This window comes from Thermobia domestica, chromosome 13 (genome assembly GCF_964235325.1).
Source record: "Thermobia domestica chromosome 13, izTheDome1.hap1.1, whole genome shotgun sequence".
NCBI lineage: Eukaryota > Metazoa > Arthropoda > Insecta > Zygentoma > Lepismatidae > Thermobia > Thermobia domestica.
The window spans coordinates 13622044-13648931 of record NC_137466.1 but is presented as its reverse complement, the minus strand read 5'-3'; the positions used below and the strand labels follow the sequence as shown (position 1 = coordinate 13648931).

At 35.7% G+C, this 26888-nt stretch overlaps 1 protein-coding gene across 1 annotated transcript in view; it reads left to right on the top strand.

The window, feature by feature from the left end:
* The window catches only part of LOC145669127 (inactive pancreatic lipase-related protein 1-like), a 265962-nt gene that overhangs the window by 104385 nt on the left and 134689 nt on the right, over positions 1 to 26888 (top strand). Inside the window, exon 7 of the mRNA XM_081737472.1 lies at positions 14059 to 14172. Within this exon, the coding sequence (XP_081593598.1) occupies positions 14059 to 14172 (114 nt within the window). The remainder of the gene's footprint in view (positions 1 to 14058; positions 14173 to 26888) is intronic.

Below are 26888 nucleotides of genomic sequence, written 5' to 3'. Positions count from 1 at the left end.
TTAGAGTTAGTATAACAGCACCGCCCAAAGAAAGTTTTGAAATCCATCAAATCGTGGAAAGAAATGGTTTCACAGTAGTGCAATAGCTACCTTATCATCCGGACTTAAATCCCATTGAATATGTATGGAGCCAGGTCAAATCCGGGTACTTCACTCATAAGCCAATTAAAATGATTAGTGCCCGAAGCTTTTAATACGATTACGCGGAATGCATGGAAGGGCGCTATTGAACATACGAAGAAGATATCAAATCAATAGTGGATAAGTGATGGGCTATTAGAAGAAGTTGAAGAGATGATAATAACCAATGGTTTAGATTATGATAGTAATGATTCTAGTACTGAAAGTGGCGACATCAAAAATTCAGATATCGACACGGTAGAAGGAAGTTCAAGAGACAAGATGGATGTTATTCGAGAATACCCTGCAATGGATGGTGTTGGAACATTTACTATTAAATAAATTAACAATTTTACTTTAGTTGTTGAACAATTGTGAAAAATGACATGTGTTGGGATCTTAAATATTTTTCAGGTGGTGACTCCCTGCAGCAAATCTTAATTTCTTTTCTGTAACACGACAACAAATAAACTTAGCATTTAACGTTCTGGTTTCAAAATCGCTGGAATCCTAGGATCATACATTTGTAGTAACAACTATTGTTCCCTGAACGAACTACAAATTTTAAATAAATATTACTGGTGAAAAATTGAATTGTCCAGAAATTACCAGTCATCTGACAAAATTTATCAAATTCTCTCTAAACAGTATTAAATAATATTGCACAACATTATTAAATTAATAAGGTACCGATTGCTATTTTAAACTTCTCGTACATTTCACACAACCTTCGATCAAACAAAAATGTGTTGATGGTATTTTCTCTGGGACGCAGATTATTGCAACACATTCTGTAGGTAGTAACCCTGCTGACAAGGAATGTTCTCGTGTTACTTTCACTTATGCTTGACCCGCTCACCACTCTGTCGACCTTGCATACATGTGAAAACTAATAACATAATTTCAATATTGGTAGTTTCTGTCAGTAATACTAATATGAAAGATAAATATCTAAAGTAATCTAAGTAACATTAATTTCTAAAATAAAAATTATTAGTTGTTTAGAGCAAATCATATTTTAATTTTTCACTTTGCAATATTCTTGCATCTTATTCTTGCATAAAGAGCTGAAAGTCGAAAAGGGCTCTAATGTTCTTGCTAGTGTTAAACCAACGGACGAAAAAGCTTGAAATTTTGCACCATGCAAATAATGGCCGGGTGAAACTTAGGAGCGTTTAAAAAAAAAACTCGATAGAGCACAAAACATCTTGTGTTACAGGAGTTGCTTTTTTGTACCCCAATCGAGTTCTAACAAAATGATCATGATTTAGTATTTGATATACACTGCACATTTCGATATTTGCCACTTCTGATTTCATAGCTTGATTCGTAGGATAAAAATCATATCTATCCCATATATATCCTTTTCGCAAATTTTACTTTATCGAGTTTTGAAAAGATGCTCCTCAATTGTTTGGCGCACTCTTGATACCAAGAAATTAATAATGCTGCCAACTAAATATAAAGTTTTATATTTTCGAATAGCACTACCTCGGATTAATTTATATTTCAAACCTAAAGGGAAAATTATACCTCTTCTCTCCTATATCTTATATCTCTTCCTATGCAATGTTGCAAACTAGGGACACTAGAATACCACGAACATCGAAACACAATCAAATATTGGAGGGTTCTACAAGGAAACAACGCAGTGAGACAAAATGATAATGTACATCTGAAGTACCTAAATATTAATACTAACATAATAATACTTTTGTTGTATCGTATCGTTGAAGAAAACCGCCTATAACAGTTGTAGTACATTTTACATTATAAAAAGTTGTACTACATCGTAGGAAAAATTCTAAGACACAGCCTTAAGAAGATAAAAAACGTATAAAAACGTTTCAAAAAATAATTGAAAGTATGGCTCATAATGATATTGAAAATTCAGGCTTTGAGGACAAATGTGCAATTCATGTAGTCATTTATCATAATTTTAATCCACGTTTTCTGTGTCATCAATACTTTGATATTGCTAAACTATTGATATTCAAATGAATTTTCTGTCTTCAATACTATACTCAGATTTATTTTTAAATGGTGAAGGTACTTTTGCTAAATAAGTGTGAACTGAGAATAGGAAATATAAGAAATAAAAAAGATGGAAAGTAATAAAGTAACTTAAGTTAATAAGAAATGGACGCCTACTGTACCTAATTTTCCTGTGTACTTATCTTTCGTAAGTGCAGAAATACAAGCAGAAAAAGGAAGCATTATCTTTTCAATGTTATTTTCATGAATATACTAACATTCAAATACAATTCTTCTCTGCAGACTCACGAGCATGGGAGCGTAAGCTGCACATGGTAATTTTAAATTTACATTAAGTATATATTTAATTGTATAAAACGTTTGAACTCGTTCCGATACTATATGTTCAATACAATAGTACATGTGCGCTTTCTCTAAGTGATTCCGATGAAATTCATGAAATCATAATTCATAGAAAATCTGTATATAATATTAAATGATGATCATGATTCTTCTAACGATATCAGGAATACTTTACCTGCTATTAGTGATGCCATCAATAAAGACTGCAGCTCCATAAACACTGATATCTCCCACGTAAGCAACGCATCAGGATCAAAATTCAGCCAAAAAATCGAACCCAAAATGATACCGCTTTAAACAAAAGCACTGAATTTTCAAACAGGCCTAACGAGACTACCTGTAAGCTTAGCAACAAATTGTGTGTTAGTTTAAAAGGCCTAGTAATTCACAATAGCAGGTGCCATTATGAAATCAATAAAACCAAACCATGCTCGCTTTCACCTAAGTCACACGGATAATGTCGATTACCGAAGAAAGATGATCTCCAAATGTAATGAGCTTCAAGCAAGATTAAAGTCTTCTACCCCAATATTACGCAGGATACCTCGAGGGGCTAGAACTACAGTGACAGACTCTCTGTGCGAGGTATTACAATAGATAGTACATACAAACGTCTCAAAAGCTTGGATGGATCTCTTCTTTTTTCCTTACGTAACACTGTGCATTCCATCAAAAGCTGACAAAGTGAATAATTTAACATCATGGACTAAACAAAGAGTGCAATGTTGGTCTGATTCTCGCTGCGACCCCTTCCAAACCACAGTAAAAAATCCTTCAAACTCTACGACCAGCAAATTCAACTTTTAACATCAAGAGTGTCGAGAATAAATTAGTAGACGGTGATGTCCGCAACGCAGTACGGCTTCTCATCTCAGAAGATACTATAGCTTCTCGGAATTGAACTGTATTGGAAGCATTAAACGAGAAACATCCGGCTCACAGCCACCCTTTTGAACCTCCCGATCTCATTAAGCCCAGTATTGTAGCGCCTAGAGTATCAGCTGACAAGTTTATGAAGGCACTTAAATCCATTCCCTCCGGGTCATCAGGAGGTATGGACAGTCTCCGTCCTTCAATATTAAAGGACCTCCTACTATCCCAAGACTGTAAAGCTAAAGGCCACCTGACTAACGCCATCTGTGATTTTTTCACCTGATTATTTCGCGTGATGTGCCCACGGAAATTAGACCTATTTTCTTAGGAGCATCACTAATAGCTTTGAGGATGAAAAGTGGCGGCAATCGTCCCATCGTAGTAGGGAATGTCTGGAGGAGATTGTCAGCCAAAATCATTTGCCATAGAATTAGAGAACCTCTAACACATTTTCCATCTCCACATCAACTTGGAGTTTGTGTCCCATATGGCGCAGAAGCAGCAGTCCACGCTGCGCATATGTACTACTCTTTTCCACACCATCAGGAGAAAGTGTTTCTGAAGATAGGCTTTAGAAACGCATTTAACGAGTTGAATCGTGATTCTATGCTAATACAGGTAAAAAAGAGTTTTCCGTCAATTCATCGATGAGTCCTCCTCGTGCTTTTATTCGCAACCGAGCAACTTATACTTAGGAGACGAAATAATTCTCTCTCAGTGTGGCGTACAACAAGTCGACCCTCTTGGCCTGGTTTGTTCGCACTAACTTTACAATCCATCGTTAACAGTATTAATTGGGAACTGAACATATGGTATTTGGATGACGGGACTGTAGCTGGAGACAAGGATACAGTACTAGAGACATTAGCATTAATCAGTAGACAGGCTAAGCAGATCGGATTGCAAATGAATTTCTCCAAATGTGAGGTTACCTTTCTCGGAGTCTCCAATGAGCAGACTAATAACCTCTTCAAGCTTTATGACGAAGCCGCGCCTGGGATTCAAAAAATTTCGACAGACAACGCCAGCTTACTGGGAGCAGCATTATCTAATGAAGCAAGACGAACAATATGAAAAGACAAAGTTTCTAAATTAGAATTCTTCTTTACACGTCTTTCCTTGATTTCAACACACTTTGCCTTTTACCTACTACGCGCCTCATTGTCTATGCCAAGGCTGAAATACTTTCTTCGCTGTGCTCCATCTTGACGGGATGCTGATCTTCTGGAATGCAATGACAACACCTTAAAAACCGGTCTAGAATCTATCCTGAATTGCTCACTCAACAATAACTCTTGGTTGCAGGCGTCCCTCCCTGTTAACTACGGAGGTCTCGGCATTCGCCGCGCCATGGGCCTGGCTATTTCATCCTTTTTGTCTTCATTCTATGGCGCTAAGCCATTGATCGAGAACATTCTGTAACAAGACCTTAGCTCTGTAACCGATTCGGATGTCAACGACAGCATTTCTAAGCTGTCATTTATCGTGGGATCGGATCCCCCTGATCTTGATAAAATAGGATTGCAATCCTTTTGGGATGATCCCATTATAAATCATCACTTTTCTTCTCTACTTCAGTCATCCGATAACCCAGAAGACAAGGCCAGACTCCTAGTAACATCATCTCCTGAAGCCGGCGATTGGTTTCATGCTATCCCATCACCTTCTTTAGGACTGTATCTTCCCAATGACAATTTTTCCCAGTGCACTGCGTTTGGGAGCAGATGTTTGCGAGCAACACAAATGCCCTGCCTCTAGAAGTGTCGTAAACAAGAAGGGCCTTCACTGGCTTTCCTGTGCCAATAGTGCGTTCACACATTGAAGCCACTCCAGTGTGAATGACATTATCATGAGGGCACTAATTTCAGCAGGCGTTCCTTCTATACGCGAACCGTTGGGATGCAGTCGTGCAGATGGTAAGAGGCCAGATGGTATGACCCTAATACCGTGGAAGAACGGAAAAGCACTTCTATGGGATTTTACTTGTTCCGATACCTTGGCCCAATCAAACCTACATTCTTCTTCAGCACGAGCTGGCAACGTGGCTGCTCGCCGTGAAACAGAAAAACGCAAAAAGTACAGCAAATATATACTTGCCAAATATAATTTTGTCACTATAGCTATCGAATTAAGTGGTTTCTGGGGTCCCGAAGGTCTTAACTTTATAAAAGAACTCGGACACCGCATTTATTTATCGTCAAGAGACGCTAGAGCAACCTCTTTTCTACTGCAACGCATCAGTATCGCAGTACAAAGAGGGAATGTTGCATTAGTTTTGGGAACGCTACCCTCTGGTAAGGATCTGGAGATCTTTTTTCTGTAATCATCTCGCAAAGTTTGAAAGTGATGTTGTTTTAAAGTTTCTCGACAATTGTTAATCATTTTAAATTAACCTATATATGTTTTTCTTGTAATTATGTTCCTTTGCTTATTCTTTTATATATAACAACAATTGTTCCGCAGGTGTTGTAAATTTACAATATTATTGTTCTCATAGTCTATGTTTCTACAGATATATTGTTAAATTGTCTTGCATTGTTAAATTTGTCTACATACTTGTGTTGAGTTCCTTTTTCTACTATAAGCAATTCCGTAATCTCATGAATTCTAATCAAACATTAGTCTTTGTCAATAAATTTTTATGGAGATATTACTGTTTCTTACAGAGATATATCTCTTTCCCAAAAATTTCGTACATAAACTATGCCAAAACATTTATATAAAGATCCGCAATAGAAAGTAGATTAGTTTATAACTGGCTCGGACTTCCATAGAAAGCGTACTACATCACCTCAACCATAGGTAGGTGGCAGACACGGAAATTTTAAAACGTTTTTTCCTTCGGAGAAATATTTTATACTTTGATAAGGTGTCCTTTTCGTAACTGCATCTAGAGATACTATCCCTGGTCTTCATCTTCCTGTATTTAATTCCCCCTTTCCCCCTATCAACACGGTGATCCAACCGGATTGCCGAATAAGATGGCCAAGTATGCTCTTTCTTCTTTTTCCTGATATCTTCATGATTTGTCGTATTTCATTAACTTTGTTTACTACGTCTTCATTCTTTTTCCTTTCGGTCCATGACATGAGCAGCATTCTGCGCCAACACCACATTTCAAATGCTTCCAGCTTCTACATTTCAGCTTCTCCCAATGTCCTTCTCTCTGATCCGGAAAGGGCCACACACCATACCAGTCTTAATAAATCGTCTTACAAGGGAAGAGAGGAAATTATATATCGAAGTGGAAGATCTTTTCTACACCAATCAAAAGTACTAATGACGCCTATTACGAAACTGTAATAATTTTTTTTCAAATCCATATACTGTGCGAGCTATATGAATATACATTGTGTTCAGAAAGTCCGTTGCCACCAATAGAAATCTCAAACGGGGAGACATGCCAAAACAGGAAACCCCGTGTTTGATCATTTTAAAAGTACAACGCATTAAAGCAAAATATTTTGTCACAGGGCCACCTACAGGGTCGCAGGCGGGGTCCAACTCAAAAGTTACAAATGGTAAAGGGGTCAAGTAGAATATCGTCGGAAAGTTGTTGGGAACTGAAAGAATACGGAACAAGTTTAGACTCTCGAAAATTAAGATGTGCAAAATGGCGACAGGTCAAAACGTCAGCAAAAACGTCATTGTAAATTCTATGGCCACCTCCATAAATCTGAAACGGTGAAACAGATATCAAAACAGAAGAACACGTGCGTCATGATTTCAAAAGTACAGTGATTGAAAGTAAAAATATTTGTCGATGGTCCACTCCAGGGGTCTTGTCAAAATGTCCAAATGGCAAGGGGAATCAAGTAGCATATCGTTTGAAAGCTGCTGTTAAATGAAAGCAGATGGAACAAGTCTGGAGAGGCTCAACGATAACACTGTGCAAACATCTTGCGTTTTAGTTCTTTCTGTAGTCCGGGTTTCGTTTGTTTTCAATTTAATTCATGCACGCAACGTAAAGAAAGGAAATGCCCCTATTGTCGGTATCTGCTGTTTGGACCTTGTAATGTCTAAAAAATAAAGAAATAAAGAAAAGAAATAACATTTGACATCTTTGAGTACAGGTTAGTTAACATGACATATAATGTACAATAGTGGTATTTATGCTTGTTGTCTGTATTGTCAACTATAAAATGATTGAAACAAAGAAAATCTTGTACCGGGAACAGCAAATATGTGCAAGTGTCTCACAATGACAAGTGCCGATTGAAAAATAGAAAGTGAATGTGCTCGGAGAATCGAAATGAGAATGTACACTAGTTTTCAATCCAGCTTTTATGAAAGTATATTGGTTCATGTCAATATACCTTGATGAGCTCATTTGATTACGCAAAATGGGCATGAGAACTATACGGTGATCTCTCTCGAAAACTTTGTAATCACCGTGCTCGAGTTTGACAAAGTGTTCTAGCTTTTTAAGGTAATTTTCCCAAGTTCCAAAGCCGTAGGTATCAAGTGGTTGACAAAACCTTGTGCAATTCTTCGGCGTGTTTTCTACATGCAGTGAAACATCTTGAGACAGATTCTCTGCAATTCTCACCTGATTAGCTAATGATCCCCAATGGTCAAGCAAAACAAAATTCTGTTCTGTCGGTGAAGCGGCTTTCGCGAGTAGATCTGTGACAAATTTGTCACAAGCAGTTTGTGCCATGATACCACTAGGTGAAGCGCCAGGGACTAGATTTTCTGTTTTTGATGATGGTCCAAACATTCCACTAGGTTCCTCCAAGGTGATCATCATTTTTCCATACACTGTTCCATTCATTGCAATAATCGGCAGGGTGGTAAATGAATGAGTAATTGCGCTTTTGGACTGCACTGATTTTTCAACTTCATCTTCACCAACGTAAGCAAGTGATCTTGTCTTTGTCATCTTGGAGTTGAATCCAGATTGATCAGCATTGAATAAAAATGCTGGAGAAATTTTCAGGTCCCCAATTTTTATTGACAATTGTTTGGCCTAATTCTGCAGCCGTTCTTGATGTTCAAGGCATGGTTTGATAACAAATGCTGTTATTTTTCTGCTGGTAATTCCCTAGTTGTCCTTGAATTTTTATATTCACCAATGCAAAGCATCAAACGAATGAAAGACTATATATTTTGTAACATGTTGAGCAGCATAAATTCGCAGGTCTTCGTGTGGACATAAAGTCCTTTTGCTCGAGCTCTTTCTGGATGACGAAAGACTATTACTAGGTATTTCTGCATCAATCATGAAAACGTCGGTGAAAACAAGTGAGTGAGATATTGCATCAACCTTCTCACAGCTGTCAATCATGATGTTACTGATGGTTGCCGCAAATTCAATTTCGCATTCACTTGTTGGAGATGACTTGATTCTCTTATTACGGTTATAGTTTTGAACTTGGTAGATGACAAGTGGTTGCACGTTGGCAATATTCATTTGTGGCATTTCTGCAACTGTAAACAAGCAAATGTTACATAACCTAAATATCAGCGGCGTAGCGTAAGGGAACGCCGGTATGCCCGGCATCCCCTGTTAATAAGAAAAAGTACGTATTTTATTATATATAAATTGTTTGCCTGTAATTATCACAATTATTTCCACTACAATCTTCTGGCGCGCTCTCTCGACTTACTTTGACAAGAGGAACCTACACATGTACGTCGCTCAGATGCACATTTTCTGTCTTTCCTCCTGTCGTATGCTATTTTCCTCGGGCTTGCAGGCTTACTGAAAGCATCGGGGTTTTCGTCTGCTTTCTGTTGAATGCGCATGCGCAATACTTCCCTTCTCACTCCTCCTCGTCCCTTGCAACCCAACATTTGCTTTAGATATACGCTGGCATATTCAAGTATTTCCAACTGTATATATTTTGAACTAAGCTACAGTTTCTGAACAGAACGTACGAGCCCTAATATAAAGGAAATAGAACAAAACGGAAATGGTTAGTTCAACGCATTTTTGAAGCATGCAGGTTATGTAAATAATAGTATTAAAATAGTTATGGCTTAATCGTAACTAAATGCATCGTAATTGTAATCTTCATCATAAAGGAGCTTACAGACACAGGCATAAATTTAAAGCATTCTGTAGAATTACGGTCACCGATCTGGTAGGACAAGAGAGCCACCACTCCCCGTCACTCGCAAAGATTGTGCCAGGGCCCTTCAGTCACTGGCACAAATCTCGGGGACATAAGGGAACATGTTCCCTACAATCTTGTCCACCCCCCCCAATAATCCGATTTGAGATTGTGATGATGATGATTTCTATCCGACTGCCACAAAGGAAACTGATGTCCTTTGACTTGTTTCATTTTTAAAAAAGAATCGTATTCTTTAATATTTCATTGTCATTAATTATTAGTAGTCTATTTTCAACTACTTGTTTAATTCCTGTAACAATTCCTATAATGCTATTGTGGCAATCATAATTTTGCTCAGATAAGAGTATTTTTGCGCCAAATATAGGCCTGATTGATTTTCTTTCATAGTTTTGGGGAAGTCATTATTTGTATTGTTATAAAACAAATGTCCTAAAATTTTAATGTGGATCATTGTGGATGCGTAAGTAGAAACATGTCAATTATTATTATGCATATATTCAAATTTCAGAATGTGCTCACGGCACTGAGTTGTAATAATGATATGTACCACTGTTTCATCTACATCATTTGGTATATAATATACGAGTACAACAGGTTTACCTCAGAAATCCGATTCACCTACTATAATATGAGTCTCTCCTCCACTCCCCCCACAATAAGCCTTAAAATGTGCCCTCCTGCCGATGTTATAGACAACTCTGCTTCCCTAATCCTCCACAGCATATTTTTCAACTTCATAAATATTTTGAACATAATTAAAAAAAGGAAAGGATTATGGGAACAGTCTTACCCATCCCACGAACGTTGAAGACAGATTTGCGCCCTTGACTTCAGTATCTGGATACAGAAACAGGCCCCCAGAGTTGGTTTAAGTGCATTGTATTTACATCTTCAAATGATATATACACTCAGGCCCATATTCACGAACGGGCGTCTGAGTTCCGGACCCAAGATGACAAATTTCTAGGGGCGATATATATTTTTTTTTGAAAGAACGAGATTGACGTGTTGTATGTGGAGAAAAAAGCAGCCCACGAGAAAGAAATGAAGGGAACGATACTGGAAAGAATGTTCATACTAAAGTGGTTCCTAGTTTTCCCGTCACAACGGTAGTGGCAAGAAGGAGCTGAGACAATTGGTTATTAAATTCTAACGTAATCCACGCATTCGCTTCTCTATGCCCTACTAGACCTCCAATTAGGGGGGCTTGCTCCTAAATTTTGTATAACCCTATATTTCCATTCGGAATAGCTATGTATTGCTGCTTGCAATAGTACTATATCGCACAAATGACTAACTTTGGCATCCCCCTTTCAGGAATACCACGCTACGCTACTGGTAAATATTCTTTCAATTTCAACTAGCAGCTGCGAGAACCTCAACAGAACTGTCCACTGGATTCTCATTTTTGTCTTGCAAGAGTCTAGGCAATGTAAAATATTTGTAGTTCATTCGGTGTTTGTGTGATGTTCTGCCAGAAGCCTCATTTTACTTGAATCAATAGCACAAAATGTAGTAGCGACGAATGTTCCGAAATGAGTTGTTATGTGATACGCTTCATGCAGATGATGTCACTAGCAGAAAACATGACGTATTTAGTGTCATGCAATTGCTGATTTTTCGCGCTTCGCTTTTAAACTTTTTCCCCTTCGGTCGCACCAACGGCGTTTGACCTCGAGCAACGTGCCCCCCGCCAAAAACAAGTGTATGCAAGTAGTTATTCACTGCGCAGGTAAAATAATCTACGATTTAGCACTTTTGTCAAACGCAAATCTCTACGAAATCAATTTCAGATTATATTCAAACCATTTTCGATGCGATCTGATGCGATATCTGGTGGAAATGAAAAACCTTACAATTAAACATGCATATGGCTCGCACCGTACATAAATTCGGACCAATAATATTACAGTTACTTACTTAATGAACATAATAAGTGCTTTCGATTGCTGTATAAACTATCTTGCACTTCAATCTATAATTTCCGTCTTTTCGTTTTCTGTTTTTTGTCGTTTCTTTTCTTTTCTTTTCTTTTCTCCTTTCTTTCATTCTTTCTTGCCTCACACATTAATGAGCCCCGAAGAGCAGAATCCCACAGTACGGACATTTCCTTTCTTTACATTGCGTACATTAATTAAAGTGAAAACAAACGAAATCCCAATTACAGAAAGAACTATTTGCATAGTGTTATAGTAGAGCCTCTCCAGACTTGTTGCATCTGCTTTCATTTAAGAATAGCTTTCAAACGATATGCTACTTGATCCCCCTTGCCGTTTGGAAAATTTCATTAAGACAAGGTCTGGAACCCTGTGGAGGGCCATGGAACAAATATATTTACTTTCAATCATTGTACCTTTGAAATGATGACACACGTATTCTCCTGTTTTGACATCTGTCTCACCATATCAGATTTATGGGGGTGGCCATAGAATTTACAATGACGTTTCTGCTGACAATTGGACCGGCCGCCATTTTGTACATGTTAATTTTAGAGCGTCGAGACTTGTTCCGCCTTCTTTTATTTTCCAAAAGCTTTCCAACGATATGGTACTTGACTCTTTTATCATTTGTAATTTTTGAGTTGGATCCCGCCTGGGACTCTGTAGGTGGCCCTGGGACAACACTTTTTGCTTTAATGCGTTGTACTTTTAAAATGATCGAACACGCATTTTCCCGTTTTCGCATCTGTCTCCCTGTTTGCGATTTCTAGGGGTAGCAACGCACTCTGTGGACACCCTGTATACTAATATAACTTGCACAGTATATGTATTCGGAAAAAGTTTATTACAGTTTTGTAATAGGTGTCATTAGCACTTTTGATTAGTGTTTAAACCATCTTCCACTTCGATATACAATCACCCTCTCATCCCTAATCCAACGACACATGTCTTCATATTAGCAGTCATATTTTCCTATTGAATACTTGTTTTGCCTGCGCTATTCTGGAATTTACGTCCTTATCGCTTCTTCCGTGCAAGGAAATTAGACTTCGTAAATATACTAATGTCTTAACGTCTTCGATGTTCTCTTGCACTAGCCATACGTTTGCACCTTCTTGTTCAACTCCTGTGCATTTTATCAGTTTGGTTTTCTTCTTATTTATCTTCATTTTCCATGTTTTCTTTCAGTTGGTCGTCTGAGCTTGAAAGTACCTCCAGCAAGTCCTTTTCGTACTGCACTCTTTCTGAAAACCTGGCCATTTACTTTTATGCCTTTCTCATTTGTATCAAAGAATTCATTCATACCTTCTTCTATATAGAAGTTGTACAGGAGAGGTAAAAGTACGCATCCTTGCCTTAATACTTTACCATAGAAAATTTATCAGGTTAAAATATAATCAGTATATTCGGATTTCAGAAAAGAATATAACGTTATGTTTTCCAGTAAATTTTGAACGAAGTATCTCTTAGTCATAGTTAAGAAGTAAACAGGTGTTAGCATTAATTCCAACACAAACAGGATGTTTTCTAGATAAAGAGTTCTTTCTATGTACAGTAACTATTTACTCTGCTAAATTTACTTGCTTTTGTACAGGGTGTTCGCAATATTACGGAAACATTTGTCACATCAAAGTAAGAAAATAGTTCATACGAACCTGCGCTCAAGGGTGAATTGTTTCGGAGTTATGCGGTGCCGCAAACGTGAAATAAGTTCACTTCGTTATTCCACTACTATAGCACCTATCGTTGTCGGGTCAAGACATCACTGAGGAACTAGTATGTGAAGTATCCAAATATCAATGTTCAAGAATTCCCCAGTACTTTCACACCAATTTTAAAGAGAGGTGGCTGAAGAGTGACTCCAAGTGAAGAGAGCCAAGTACTCCCAAATTCTTCTCTAAAATCTCTAAAATTGAGTGCAAGTACCGAGGGTTTTGAAAGATGTATATTTGAATAGTTAACATACTAGTTCCTCAGCGAAGTTTTGACCCGACTACGATCGTTCTTATACTAAAAGTACTGGACTTGAAAGTTCATTATATGGACTTTATGGACTTTAAATATGGACCTTAAAGTTCATTTTTTCACGTTTTCGGCACACTATAACTACGAACCTATGCACTTCCGACAACAGGTCCATATGATTTTTTTTCTTTTTTTGATGTGATTAATCTTTTCCAAAATAATATGACAAATTTTGTATCACCCTGTATATTCTGCTAAGAATAATTCAATGCCTAGTTGCCTGCTTTACGTTCTTTTATGCTAAAGTCAGTAAGTTTCACAATACGGTTTCCTATTTCATAAAATTATACCCTAATGCATGTATAACAGTCCCGCGTTACATTGCTAACATGTGTAGTATACTGTTCTAATAAAATCATAAATTAAATATAGTGCAATAAAATATAGTATTATATCCTTAGATTGATGGATGGTAAGCACTATGAAAACTTAATATTCTATTTTGGCCCCAGGCTAATTGAGACTTCGACTTAACAGGAGGTTGATCTTAACCGCAACAGCTCCGGCCGAGTAGCTATATCCTTAAAAGTTTCGCTGCGGATGTTTGAACGTTACTTATATTAATCCTACCCTATCATATTGCATTCAGCATATTTTACTGAGACAAATATTTTTTAGACACTCTATACAAAATGAACGTTGCAACTTTCATGAAATATAGGATATCTCATTAATTTTTGCAGGGTTGGATCCACCATTCAGAGGTTACAGACATGCAGATTTAGCCCATGTCCTAAATAAGGATTCAGCTTTATTTGTTGATGTAATACATACAGATGTACTAGAAGAACAATCCGGTATGTACCAATAATTTTCAATTTTATTGCTGTAAGCATACAAAAATGTATTCATATGCTTTACATGAATGATAAAGTTAAGGGAGAAAATCTAGGACGTTATGTTTTGCTGAACCTTGAGAAATTGCTTCATGTTGAAGATAAAAGTTTAATTGGCCAATATATTTGTTAAGTTTGACAGAAAGTAACAACAGCTATTACAAGGAAATTGGTGTTTAACTTAGACAAAAATAAAAACAAATCGAAACTTGTTGCATCAGTAGGATCCTGATTCCTGGCATTATTAAATAATCCCAACTAAATCAGTTGCGGATTTAATAGATATGATGCCATCACTAGGGGCGTTATCATAACGCGTAGGGTAAACTTTTACCAGGTATAACTTCTCACAGAATATACGTAAATATAAATTGTTCTTGTACTTTGTTCTTCTACCAAATTCAAGGAAATTACTGCATATTATATGAAATTGAGCGTTTTGTATATAACAGTCATACGTTTTCACACATATTCAGTGCGAATAATTAAAAAAAACACTTTCTATTTTATATTTAAATCTTGAATTTTGATATGCCAGTAATTATTAACTAGTATTACATATTTTGGCATTTGTAGGTCATTTTGAAAACTTTTAAACGATATCAAGGTCACTTCAATATCATTGAGTGTAACAAAGGTATATTTTTTTAAATTAAAAATGTAGTTATTTACTAGGCCTTCGTAATAAAGTTTCTAATGTCAAGTTTGGACTGAACGCTCTCTATGCGTATTGTTAATAAGTATTTTGTTTGTTCTTTAGAGTAATTACTTTATTCTGTCCATGAAATAACTACGAATAAAATGTGAGAAATTTTCGTACGAAAAATAGCACTGCTAAAACTAATACTTGTAAAATGTGCAATTATGATTTGATCAGACTGGAAAAATAATATTAATCTATTTCTCAAAATAATGAACCAACTTGTAAATCAAGTAAGAAAGAGACCCATACAAACGATGTTGGATTCGTTACACGCGATGTATACCATTTGAAACTTCTAAATTTCATGTTCTTTTCCCAAACTTTTAAAATATTTCACAGTTGAATTCTAAGTGGCAAGGGCACATTGTGAGTTTTATATTTTATGTTTACACATCGTTTTAGTGTGAAATACGGAAAACCATAAGTTACATTCAATATAGTAACTAAGTAAGATTGTTGCATAATTCTCTGTACTCCGGACAATAATCTTTGACGCTTTGATGTATGTTTCTTATTAGAGTTTTCCCGTTCCTGTACATGCTAATTTTTCACATTCTCTTTATCCCAATTGCGGTACCCCTGACCCATATAATATGCACACACACACTTGAGCATTTTGAAGTAATATTAGACACTCACAACTAGTGTTGCCAACCACATCTCAAGAAAATAGGCTAGATTACCTTCTGAAATATTTTCTTTTACACAAAAATGGCTAGATTTTGAACTGCTAAGCTCTAACCCACATTCTAGATTTTAAAACCCCTCTTTATGTGTAGCATTATGAGTGAGATATAGTAAAATTTGAAATGTTGAATATTATTCTCTAATGACTAACAAACAATATACATGACTTTAAAATACAGTAAAATACATCAACAACTCATCTGATTCCTGAAAGTCAACAGCCATATTATCAGTTGAATTGAAATAAGTCATCAACGATGATGTCGCAGCTAGCCGAAGTAGTCGGGAGGCAGAACACGTGGTTATTAGGTTTCGTTCAACGCGAGAGAGTAAAGGGAACCGGTGGTTCTAAATGATCAAGTCTACTATTCTTATCACTTCCAGACCTTCGGTCGCTTGATACCAGCGGAAGTTCCCCCCGTACACCCCCTCCCCTTCTACTGAAGCTAAAAAACGAACGTTTCAAACAAAAGGCCATATCTCCGAAAATAATCAAGATACTGTATTAATGAATTTCTTTTTCCGGTTTAATCTCTAAGGTGTTCTTTACGATTTTATTTATTCATGCTTTGGACAGACCCAGCGGGATTCGGAAAATTTAACTTAAACATTAAAAACGGACGTAGTTTGTGATTAATATTTTCTTTTTTGCTCTGTATCTCCCCAATGAGTTGAGATATTAAAAAAAAAAGATCCCTAATAACATTTGTAGAGCATTATATTATCTTTCCAATTGTACCAATATTGTTTGGTTTGCTTCCAAAAATAGCCGTACAGCGAGGTAAGTTTGAAGAAATGTACATTTTGATTCGAATGCTGATGCTCCGAATGGCACCACTGAATTTCGGCTCATGTCACTGAATAAAGGTTTTGTTTCTGAGATAAAAGCTTATTTCTTTCCCAATATTTGAAGAACAGTTCTCACCCTTCTCCCTTGAACTCTCATGCACTGTCATGATCATTTCTATGTCTTCTGTCACTTGGTACGACCGTGCGTTAAGGATCACAAAATTCTGAGATAAGTAGACATGTCTTATATAGTGTTAACATCCATTTACAGTTGATATTCAGGTTGATTCAGATTTTTCAACTCTATTTGTGTGTAGTATTTCCACCAGTCGTTGAAAATAATTTCTAATTTCTTTAACAAAAATATGTATCTTACCAAAATGAAAAAGCAGAAAATATTAGTAAAGTACGAACATGTGTAAAGATGTCTTAAGTGAGGGCCAACACCATTTACAGCTGTTATATAGGGTGATTTATAACATCATTGTACACCCGAAGGGTATTTCTAAATTGAACAATGGCCTGTATTTTCTCAACGGTCACTTTAAAAAATGTTTTTGCGGAAACCTCAATAACTTTATTTGTATGTAATTTATGACAATATTAGAGCGAACTTTATTAGATACTTACTAATTACGGGAAACAAGCAAAACTATTATAATATTCTACATTACCATATCAAATCTGCGCAAAATTACATATTTCTTTAGTCTTTTGAATCCTCATCAGATGAATCATTTTCTGATACATAAGTGTTTATAAGTAAGTTATGACACGTGTTACCATTACAGGTTTTCATGCACTCCACTGAAGTGTGCACACACTTGCATTGTTTGTGTCCCACATATGTTTACAAGTACAAGACTTTAACTCTAGGCAAGCTTTAGCCATAGACTCCTGAGCGGTCTATGTGAGCATCAATTTTCCATTCGTAGTTTGCAAACCAAAATGTTCGATTTAAAGGAAGTGAATATTCGAGTCGCTGGCGTGCCGCCAAATGTATGTTTGAAGATGTGCTTTCTGGATGTGGAGCATTAGAGCACACTTCATTGCTGGAAGATTGTCTGCTTTTTTGTGACCAGCTAAATCAGCGCAGACAGCATTGATCGAAGATTTTTGTGAATCGGTGTAGAGATTCACCACAAATTCTTCTGCGCGTGCTATCGTTTCATCATCCACATTACCATATCAATTGAGCAGACTCTACTTCCTGCGATATTAGTAGCCTCTCACTGTCTCTCACCACGATTCTTTCTTCGGCAGGCTTAATCCTAGAAAATGTTGTCTGCTTGGGCATAAATCCGAATATAACGGTGTTCCAAAGAGATATTATTTGATCAATAACGGTTCCGCACTAGCATTACTTATAAATCAATATTTAATTTTACTTTTGCTCGGAGGACGGAATAGAAAAATACCTCCGAATCACTCCTTATCACGTGAACCATTAGGTTCAACAAATGAATTAAAATTGATGTACTGTGCTGGTTATGGAAGATACTAAATGGTTATCTATCGCGATAGTGAAAGGCATTCTTCAATCACGAATATCGTTGGCCTGAAAGACCTTTTTCATATTGTCATTTACTGCTATGGCGACTATTCAAGACGAGGATCTGTTATCAATTCCAAATACTCAACCATGTGACTTGTTCATATTTCCTGAGCATAGTTACAAGTAATGAGAATAATGAGAAAGTGGACTGCAATTTACATGTAGAGGAACAAGAAGATTCAAATGAGGAACATACTCACTAAAGTGGCGAGTATTCTTCTGCATAATAAAGGAATGCTATGATGTTATTATTCTTCAATCTAATTAATAATTTTCTGAATTTTGCACTTGCTAACTCCTAATTTATTGTGTAAAACTAAAATATACTAATTGCAACATCTACTGATAATTTACAGTTTAATTGTGTAAAATTCTAAAAATATGCCAACATTCTAAACCAGGGAGAGTCCAGTACAAATTTGTCTTATGTACGTTTAATAAAGAAGCCTACTAAAACGCAAATACATGTTTCAGATATAAAGATCCTAACTCACGTATATTCAACAATATTGAAATGATTTCAGTATCGTTGTAAAGATATTTTAAAATTTATTTTATAAAGGAGTAAAATTTAATATATTAGGTGTATCCAATATATTAAAGCGTATATATACAAAATTAAAACGTAGTAAATTATAAAATAACAATATATAAAATATCAATGGAATAAAATAAAAGAATAAGAAATATTAACTGCTACACAAATTGAACAAATGAAATTTCCTAGTTGTATTTTATGTGCTATTACTCCTGTAAAGCAGGATTTCTCACCTTGGGGGTCACGAAGACAAGCGGAAAAGAAATATAATTAGAAACTAACACAAGAAAATATTTTAAAATGTTATTTTGAATTTTGTTCTGATAAGCATTTTTTATTTTTATACATACTACTAACAACAAAAAGAGTCTAATAAACATTTTCAACATTTGCATAGTTGTAAAAAAAAAATCAATTTGAATGAAAGAGGCACGACGTGAAACTAATGAGAACTGCATATTGAAATAGCAGAAAAATACAAATGCAAAAAAACCTGCATATTGAAATACAATTAAAATTGAAAACACTAATCTACAATAGGTCTGTTGCGTTTGTTGATAAATGAACAATGGACAAATTATTCTGTCGGCAATAAAAATACTTCCTTTTGTTTAAGATTCTTTGTTGTTCTTTACAGAATTCTACACGTATGCGTAAGAGCAAATAGTCTTTTCTACAGCAAGCTGGTCATAATGAATGTAGAAAAAAGGTTAATTTTTAATTGTTTATCAATTTATAAAACCGATTTTACACTAATTCAAAATTTCACTATTTTAGCGATTAATACTTTCGTTTTCAACTTATCTACCCAAACGCAAGAAAGATTTAAGGTATAGCTACAAATAACTTAAGTTACATGAAAAACTACATTTTAAATGTGATTAACATTATTTCTAAAAAAAAAAAAAACAAAACAAAAAAAAAAAAACAAAAACAATTCTACAGTTTTGTTTATCTCTTAACACTAGTTGATTCACGGTTCGCTTAACTTTTACCATTAATCAAATCTTATATTCGGAAACGCTTTAAGCTTCCGAGTTCTAACTTAATTTAATTACACTAGTCAGTACGTAAATCAGTTTCATGTTGTTAACGAATGTGCACTTGAAAATATTCCATTACTCTTCACTTAGTAGTAAATTACTAAATTCATTTCATACTAGAACATTTTTCATGAAAAGCAGGTATTTTCACATAGTTGTCTCTGTCTCCATTTTAATGAATTTACCTTATTTTGTTGTTTCAATTAGGTTAAAAGTGCTATTAACTAATACTTTAAGCTCTGATTGAGGAAAATATATCAAGTGTCATAACAGAACGTGAAATGCATTGAAAGAGAGAGAAATACTGTAGACTTGTGTTTAGTATCACTGCTATTCAAGTAAGTTTAAGTAACTGTCAAAAATAGAGATATTTATTTAGTCGGGTTGAAGTGAAAGACCAATATTGCGAAGGCAATGCTAGTTTATTATATTCCGTGTTATCCGCAAAATGGATGCATCCTTTAAGGTCACATTTACTTTATTAATATATTACGGACGTAATGTCCATTATATATCGACAAAATTAGTTAAGCTCTAGTCTTCGCCAGAATCCAACTCGCTTCTGACACAAAATCGTACATGATAGGAACTTTTTATTGTCATTTTCGTATTTTGGATGATCGGTTTATTTCAAATAAGCTACTTTTGTCCATATGGCAGAAAAAAGGTTTAAATTTATTGATTAGTGTTATTATTTGTTGTACAATAACCTTAATATTTAACTAAATAACTTTCGATCACGTATTGACTTAAACGGATAATTTCGACTAACACATACTTTCCTACTTTACGTAACACCTAAATGTCGGGTTTATTCCCCACCTCAACAAAATTATTATCGGTTTAATTTTTATTTTCATTGCTATCGGCAAAACAACTGAACTAAAACTTTTTATCGAATAACTGTGGACCATTTGAAGTACAGGACTCACTCCTCAGCCTCTTCCTCTTCCCGAGATGTTACTAGCTCCAGTTTCTATTATAGTTCAGTGTATACCCAATTCGTGATTTCTCTTTTCTTCAAAGGGAATTGCATCTGTAGAGTGGTAAGTATTTACAGCCAAATAAAAATAAATAAACAACATGCTTCGATATTTCATCGTTAAAGTGGAGCCAAAATAATCTTAACTCATCATCATTTAATTATGCTTTTTACTTACATATTGTAGGAATGAACTTATTTGCTACGATTTCAAACCTTCAAGTATTTATTTTGAGAAGTAACATTAAATATTTAGACTAGTATTAAGTGGATACAGACACATTTTAATTAAAAATATAATATTGGTCATTTTAGAGAAGCATAATAACTTTAAGATAAAACATGTAGAGTTGTAACAGACACTTTTATCAACACTGCACTCTGTCTTTAAGTTCTCGAAAATATATGTTTTCATTCCAATTTAAATTACGATGTTAAGTTCTCAATTCTTATACGTTGTTTCCTTGTTTTCCTTGTGTTAATGATCTTTATATTGCAATGACTTCATAAGTAGAGACTAAATAACAACGGGCGAGATTTTATCCCTTCACCAATTTTATTATAAAATTAAGTCTTTTGTGTTTACAAAAGTGCTAACAATAAAATGTCTCTGTAATGACCAAGGTTTGTAGGTTATAATGTTCTGTACGGGTAACCACTTAGCTTCATAGCAGCCTCCAGGGTTCTCAAGGATTCATTCTTGGATACGATCAGTTGGTCGACTGATGCCAGGTCCCTTCGAAGTTGCGCTTTTATTTGTCCTCTTCGGCTCCTTCCGTGAGGTCCGTCTTCTTTTGGCTTTCCTCGGTGTCTTCTGTGTTGACTTCTCGTCTGCTTCATTGTGTGCTTCTGTCGTGGTATGGGGATACTTACAACATATTTGGATCCACTTTAGCCTTCACCCCAGCTTCCTTACTTTAAATAATTGATTAACAAAGCAGTACGAGCACTGGTGAACAATTCCGAAGTAATTAAGGTGTTCTTATGACAAAAGGCCAATCGGTTCATGAACCCTTTTTTGGAAATCAATTTAAATGAATCGCCATGGGTTGTTGTGTAACCTCTGAATATTTCTTGTTGATATCGATATATTTATTTCGCCTATGCAATTCATATTAACTTTATTCTTGTATTATAAGCGTATCGTAATCTGCTCTTTAGCTCTAAATAGACACGTTTGGTATGCGGTTTTCTAGACAGTTTCATATTCATGTTGAAAATCTTTCCTTATCCATAGAACACCCAATCAACTACTGAGATCGGAATTTTCAACTTTAGTCGTTAAAACAATTACAAAAACTAATACCTTTAAACTTTATTTGAAGGTTATGTTGGAATGTCGTATTAACACATCACATTTCAATTTTCTTATGGATCAGAGTGTTACTAAAAATTGGACGGAACCATCCAAGGAGAACAGATATCCTGAAAAGGAAAGTAATTATTACATGTTCCAGATCCAGAGTAATGCCTCATGAAGTACAGACATGATGGTACAGTCTGCCAGGAAAGTAAATGTACACAAGTTTTTAAGTCTGGCATTCCTGTGCTCCAGCCATGGAGAATATGAGAATTAAATCAAAAAAAGTTTACTGAGGGGCAAGAAGAAAAGTCTAATATGAATAAGTCATTGCAGAGGGGGACAAGCTGTGAATACGAATAGTGCATAGTGTAAATAAAGGACGACATCGAAGGAGAAACTACAAAGAGCTGCTAACCGGAGAAAACAGAGTAAAAATTGTCGAAGTGGGAACACAAAATACAAATACAAGTAAATACGCCGATAACAAAAAGTTTACCAAGCATTTATCTTGGTGTAGTGGTTAGGGTGCTGGCTTACAAATGTAAACGACGTCAATTCGAATTCCTTCCAAGGAGATTTTTAAAAATCTTTGTTAATAATGCATCCAGCTCATGCGAGATGGTAAAAGAGGTCGTATTTAGTCTTTTGTAGCAATTATTGTTGGTAATGTTTAGTACTGATAATATTTTTGTCTTTGCGTATTGCTTTTATTCTTGTCTTCATTTCGAAAGAGAAGAATATCCGAATAAATGCCACCAAAATTCCTTTTATTTTAAATGTAAACGCCATTTGAAATTAGTAAATATTAAAAATTGAACCTTCCGACCTAGCTGCAAAAATTTAAAAAATGGAAGGGTAGGGGATTGAACCCATACTCATGGTCATTAAAAATACAATCACTACATGCCTTAAACCTCTCGACTATGATTTCTACGTTGAGTACTGCGAGGCTTGTGTTTAGGCTAGGCTGGTCAATACGGTTTGCAAAGAGGCCCGGTTTAGCTCTGACGCAGCACGGGTGCGACAAAGGAAGAAGGGTGCGAGGCACTTTTGCCGATCATCACCTTCTGAGACAAAACCCACTTTCAGTTAGAAAATTTCTCTCTCTGTGTGTGTCTATCTATCTATCTGTATATATATAACGCTTTTTGTGAATGCCATAACCACCGTAATTCTCAGCGAATTGACACCAAACTTGGTACAAATATTAATTGTTGAAATATCTTCAATGAGTTCGTTACTCAGAATAACCAGAAAAAAATATTCAAAATTTCGTTCCTTCAAACACTTAAAAAGTTCCAAGGAAACCAAATTTCGCCCATAAATGGGTATTCACAATGTTTCAGTGACTTTTCCGCTTTTCTTGAAATATTTGTGTGCAGGGACTTATCCTCTTTGATTGAAATATTGGACTAAATTAATCACCTAAAGAAGTTTCACGCCATTTCGCTACGGTCGGGCTTTTTGTTTCTTGCAAGGGGGATACTCTCCTATCAGAACAAGACGATTGTTACTGATGATATGATGTGACACATTGAAAATGAAGTAACTTGGAAAACGTGTTATTTGAATGAATAATATAATAAAAATGATTTTCCCTAATACAGAGAACTGTAAATTATGTTTTTAGAGATCGGGGAGCGTGATTGGCGAGGAGTGTTATTTGATTTGCTTTACAGTAACACATTGGTTGCAAATAGTGATAGGCAACATTAGTAGTAAGTAAAATAATAATAATAATAATAATAATAATAATAATAATTGTTATTATTATTATTATTATTATTTTAATATATTACGAAAATGTGTTGTTGGTGGCAGCGCAATATTTTCAATTCTTCATCAAACGTAATTATTGAAACGCCATATCTGCCTTACCGGCAAAATGTTTACAATTTATATCGAGAGACCGGAAAATGGTAGATGGATGGGAGCAACGTTGGACAGTATGCACTCATAGTACTCAGAAATATATGTGATTTCAAAGCAAAAAGAATGAAGAGGCATTGTCATGGGGAGTCATGGGGCCATGGGATGGGACCAACGTTGGACACCGTGGACCCATAAGGCGCATCGAAAATAATATGAGGGGTCTCCAGCCAACCATACTTATTTCCACATGGTAATATAACATTATATAGTGCGAAATATACGCACGAGTTAGCTAGTAATATTTAATATTATTATTGTTTTTGTCAACAGCGTCTTTTCATTACGTATGCATGTTTGACATGAAACTTAAGAAATATCCATCATTTGTTGAAAGAATAAGAATAGACAGTTACTTTAACTGAAGGACGACGAAAAATACGAGAAGAATGACTACCTGTAGCGAAAAGAAACAATAATATATCTGAAATAGATAAAAAATCAAGCCAAGATAGATTCGAACTCGGGTGGCCGGAGTGAAAAGCCAGTGCTTTGTCCACTCACCCACTGTGTCGTTAGGGATCACAACCACTGCATTAACAGGTATCACTTCCGTGAGTTGTATATTATGATTACGTGTTCCTTCTTTACTGGAAGTAAAGAATGTTCTTACCTGAGTCAATCCATTCTAATTGATCAAGCAAGTGCTGCTCGACCATCTCCAAAATATATATTTTTTTCATGAATGTGTATCCTATATCAGGGTACTTCAAAACCACAATTAATTAGCTTTTGCAAAATTCCATGCGACACAGGGGCTGGCGCCATTTTGCGTTTTTCTCGAGTTTTGGGGTTTACGTTGGTTGAATTGCAAATTGAAAATTGCTGGACTCTCCAACTCGTGCAGAGCTAACACTTTGATCTCTTAACATTTTTCCTAAAACCACTTGAAGGGGGTGAAATCAGGGTCTGCAGTAGCAACATTTTTGGATATTTGAAACATGTTTCGGAAGAGGAAACAACTGACGTAGAGGTCTCAATTTGTGTGTGTAAATACTCCGAGATCATAAGTTAATACACAAAAATTTACGGACCTGTAGCTGCTCCCAAAGGCCTGAAAAAATCGTAAAATTGGGGAATTATTCCAATTTAGCATATTTCACCTTTCAATATCTCCACTTGGCCTGGATAAAAAAATTGAAATTTTGGGAATAGTAAGTGTTTTAGTATATCATAACACACAACAAAACGCGTTTCGTGTTTCCTAAAATTTCAGATTTTTTTATTCAGTCCCATCGGAGATATTGGACAGCGAAATGTACTAAATTAGCATAATTCGCCAAACTTACGACTTTGTTCAGGTCTTTGGGAGCAGCTAGAGGTCGGTTAATTTTTGTGTATTAACTTATGACCCCGGACTACGGGCACGCACAAATTGAGATCTCTAAGTCTTTTGTTTCCTTTTCCGAAACATGTTTACAATGTTGAAAAATGTTGCCACTGCAGACCCTGATTTCTCCCCCTTCAAGCGGTTTTACGAGAAAATGTTATGAGATGAAAGTGTCAGCTCTGCACGAGTTGGAGACGTCCAGCAATTTTCAATTTGGTAGGACAAATACTTGCTGAAATATTCAAAACAACATAAACACCAAAAATCGGAAAGACGCAAAATGGCGGTAGCCGTTGCGTCCCCATGGGTTGTTATAAAAATTAATTAATTGTGGTCTTGAAGTACTCGGATGTAGGATAAACATTCATGAAATAATTAGATTTTCTGGAGATGGTAGGGCGGCAATTTTTCTTTTTTCTTGATCACTTTGCATGAATTGACCCATATGTAGCAGTTAAACCTACATGCTCCGTAATACATGAGGTATTTAGACCTACATGGTGTCCATATAATATAATAAAAGGGGCATGCTGGGAATAAGAAACAGAACATTGCTTAGACAAAACGGAAACTATTGGTATCAGAAGATATATTTATCTACAAGACATGCGCAGTAACATTATTCAGAATAGTTACTGTTTAGTTCACTAAACGAAGAAACGGGTATAGAAAGCAAACATGTCGCTTCAACGAGACCGACCAGAGTTGACGGAGATGGAAGCAGATGTGTAGTAATACAACAACTTTGGTTAAATTGATTATTCATTCTGTATCCTGTAATAGATCGTATGACAACTTCACGGGAGAGCAGAGAAATACTTACTAACATTAATATATAGGAAGCTTCATTAACACGATCAAATAGACATAAACGAATGTAAATATGAGTACTAGAACTTGAATTTAACGAAAACCGTTTAGACATTCAGAGGTTTGCAGGGTTGTATATTTACTAAAAGATAAGACATAATGCAATTCTTCATACCTAAGCTTCCAGTAGCTAGATACAAGCAATTTATGGTTAGATAATGAAATTGCTGTTCGATTTTAATAAACCGCGTATTGCAAGATACAAAATGTTTGGCATTGCTTCTTTGTTTGTAGACAGCTATTGATTGGTTTAGTATTCTGAAAAGTTGTGTGTATACTAGGGATGGCCATTTCCGGAATTCTTACTTTCCAGACTCCCGAAAGTAAAACCGGCAAATTCCGGAATTTGCAAAATTCTGGAATTCGGAAAAAATCCGATTTGGGAAAAATTCCGGAATTCGGAATAATCGGTAATTTTGAAATTTATGATTTCGTAAACATTCCGGAATTCGAAAAAATCCGGATTTTTTCCGAATTCCAGAATTTTCTAAATTCCGGATTCTTTCCGAGTTTCGAAATTTTACCGAATTCCAGAATTTTCCGAAATCCGCAAAGTAAAATTTCCGTTTCCGGAGAATTCATTTCGCTCGGTTAATATGTATCCTCGCGGACATAAATCTTTGACCAGGTAATGATGACTGATTTGAAACAAATGCAGACTATGGGAATTAAATCTGTCATATCTGTAGTTTCGTGTGGAGAAGAAGAAACCTGTGAACCAAATGTTTAAGAACAACTCAAGTTATTAATATAAACTTTGTCGAAGATTATTCGCTTATATCAGCATAAAAGAAATACGAAAGACGTTTTAAATCGAAGAAATATAAAATAAAACTTTGCAAGCGGAGGCAAAGCAACCCAACCTAATCAGACCAAAGACGAAATGTTTACCGAGTAGCGATCGAGGATCAGTGGTCACGGCGCTTGGCCAGTAATCTAGAAGTTCTT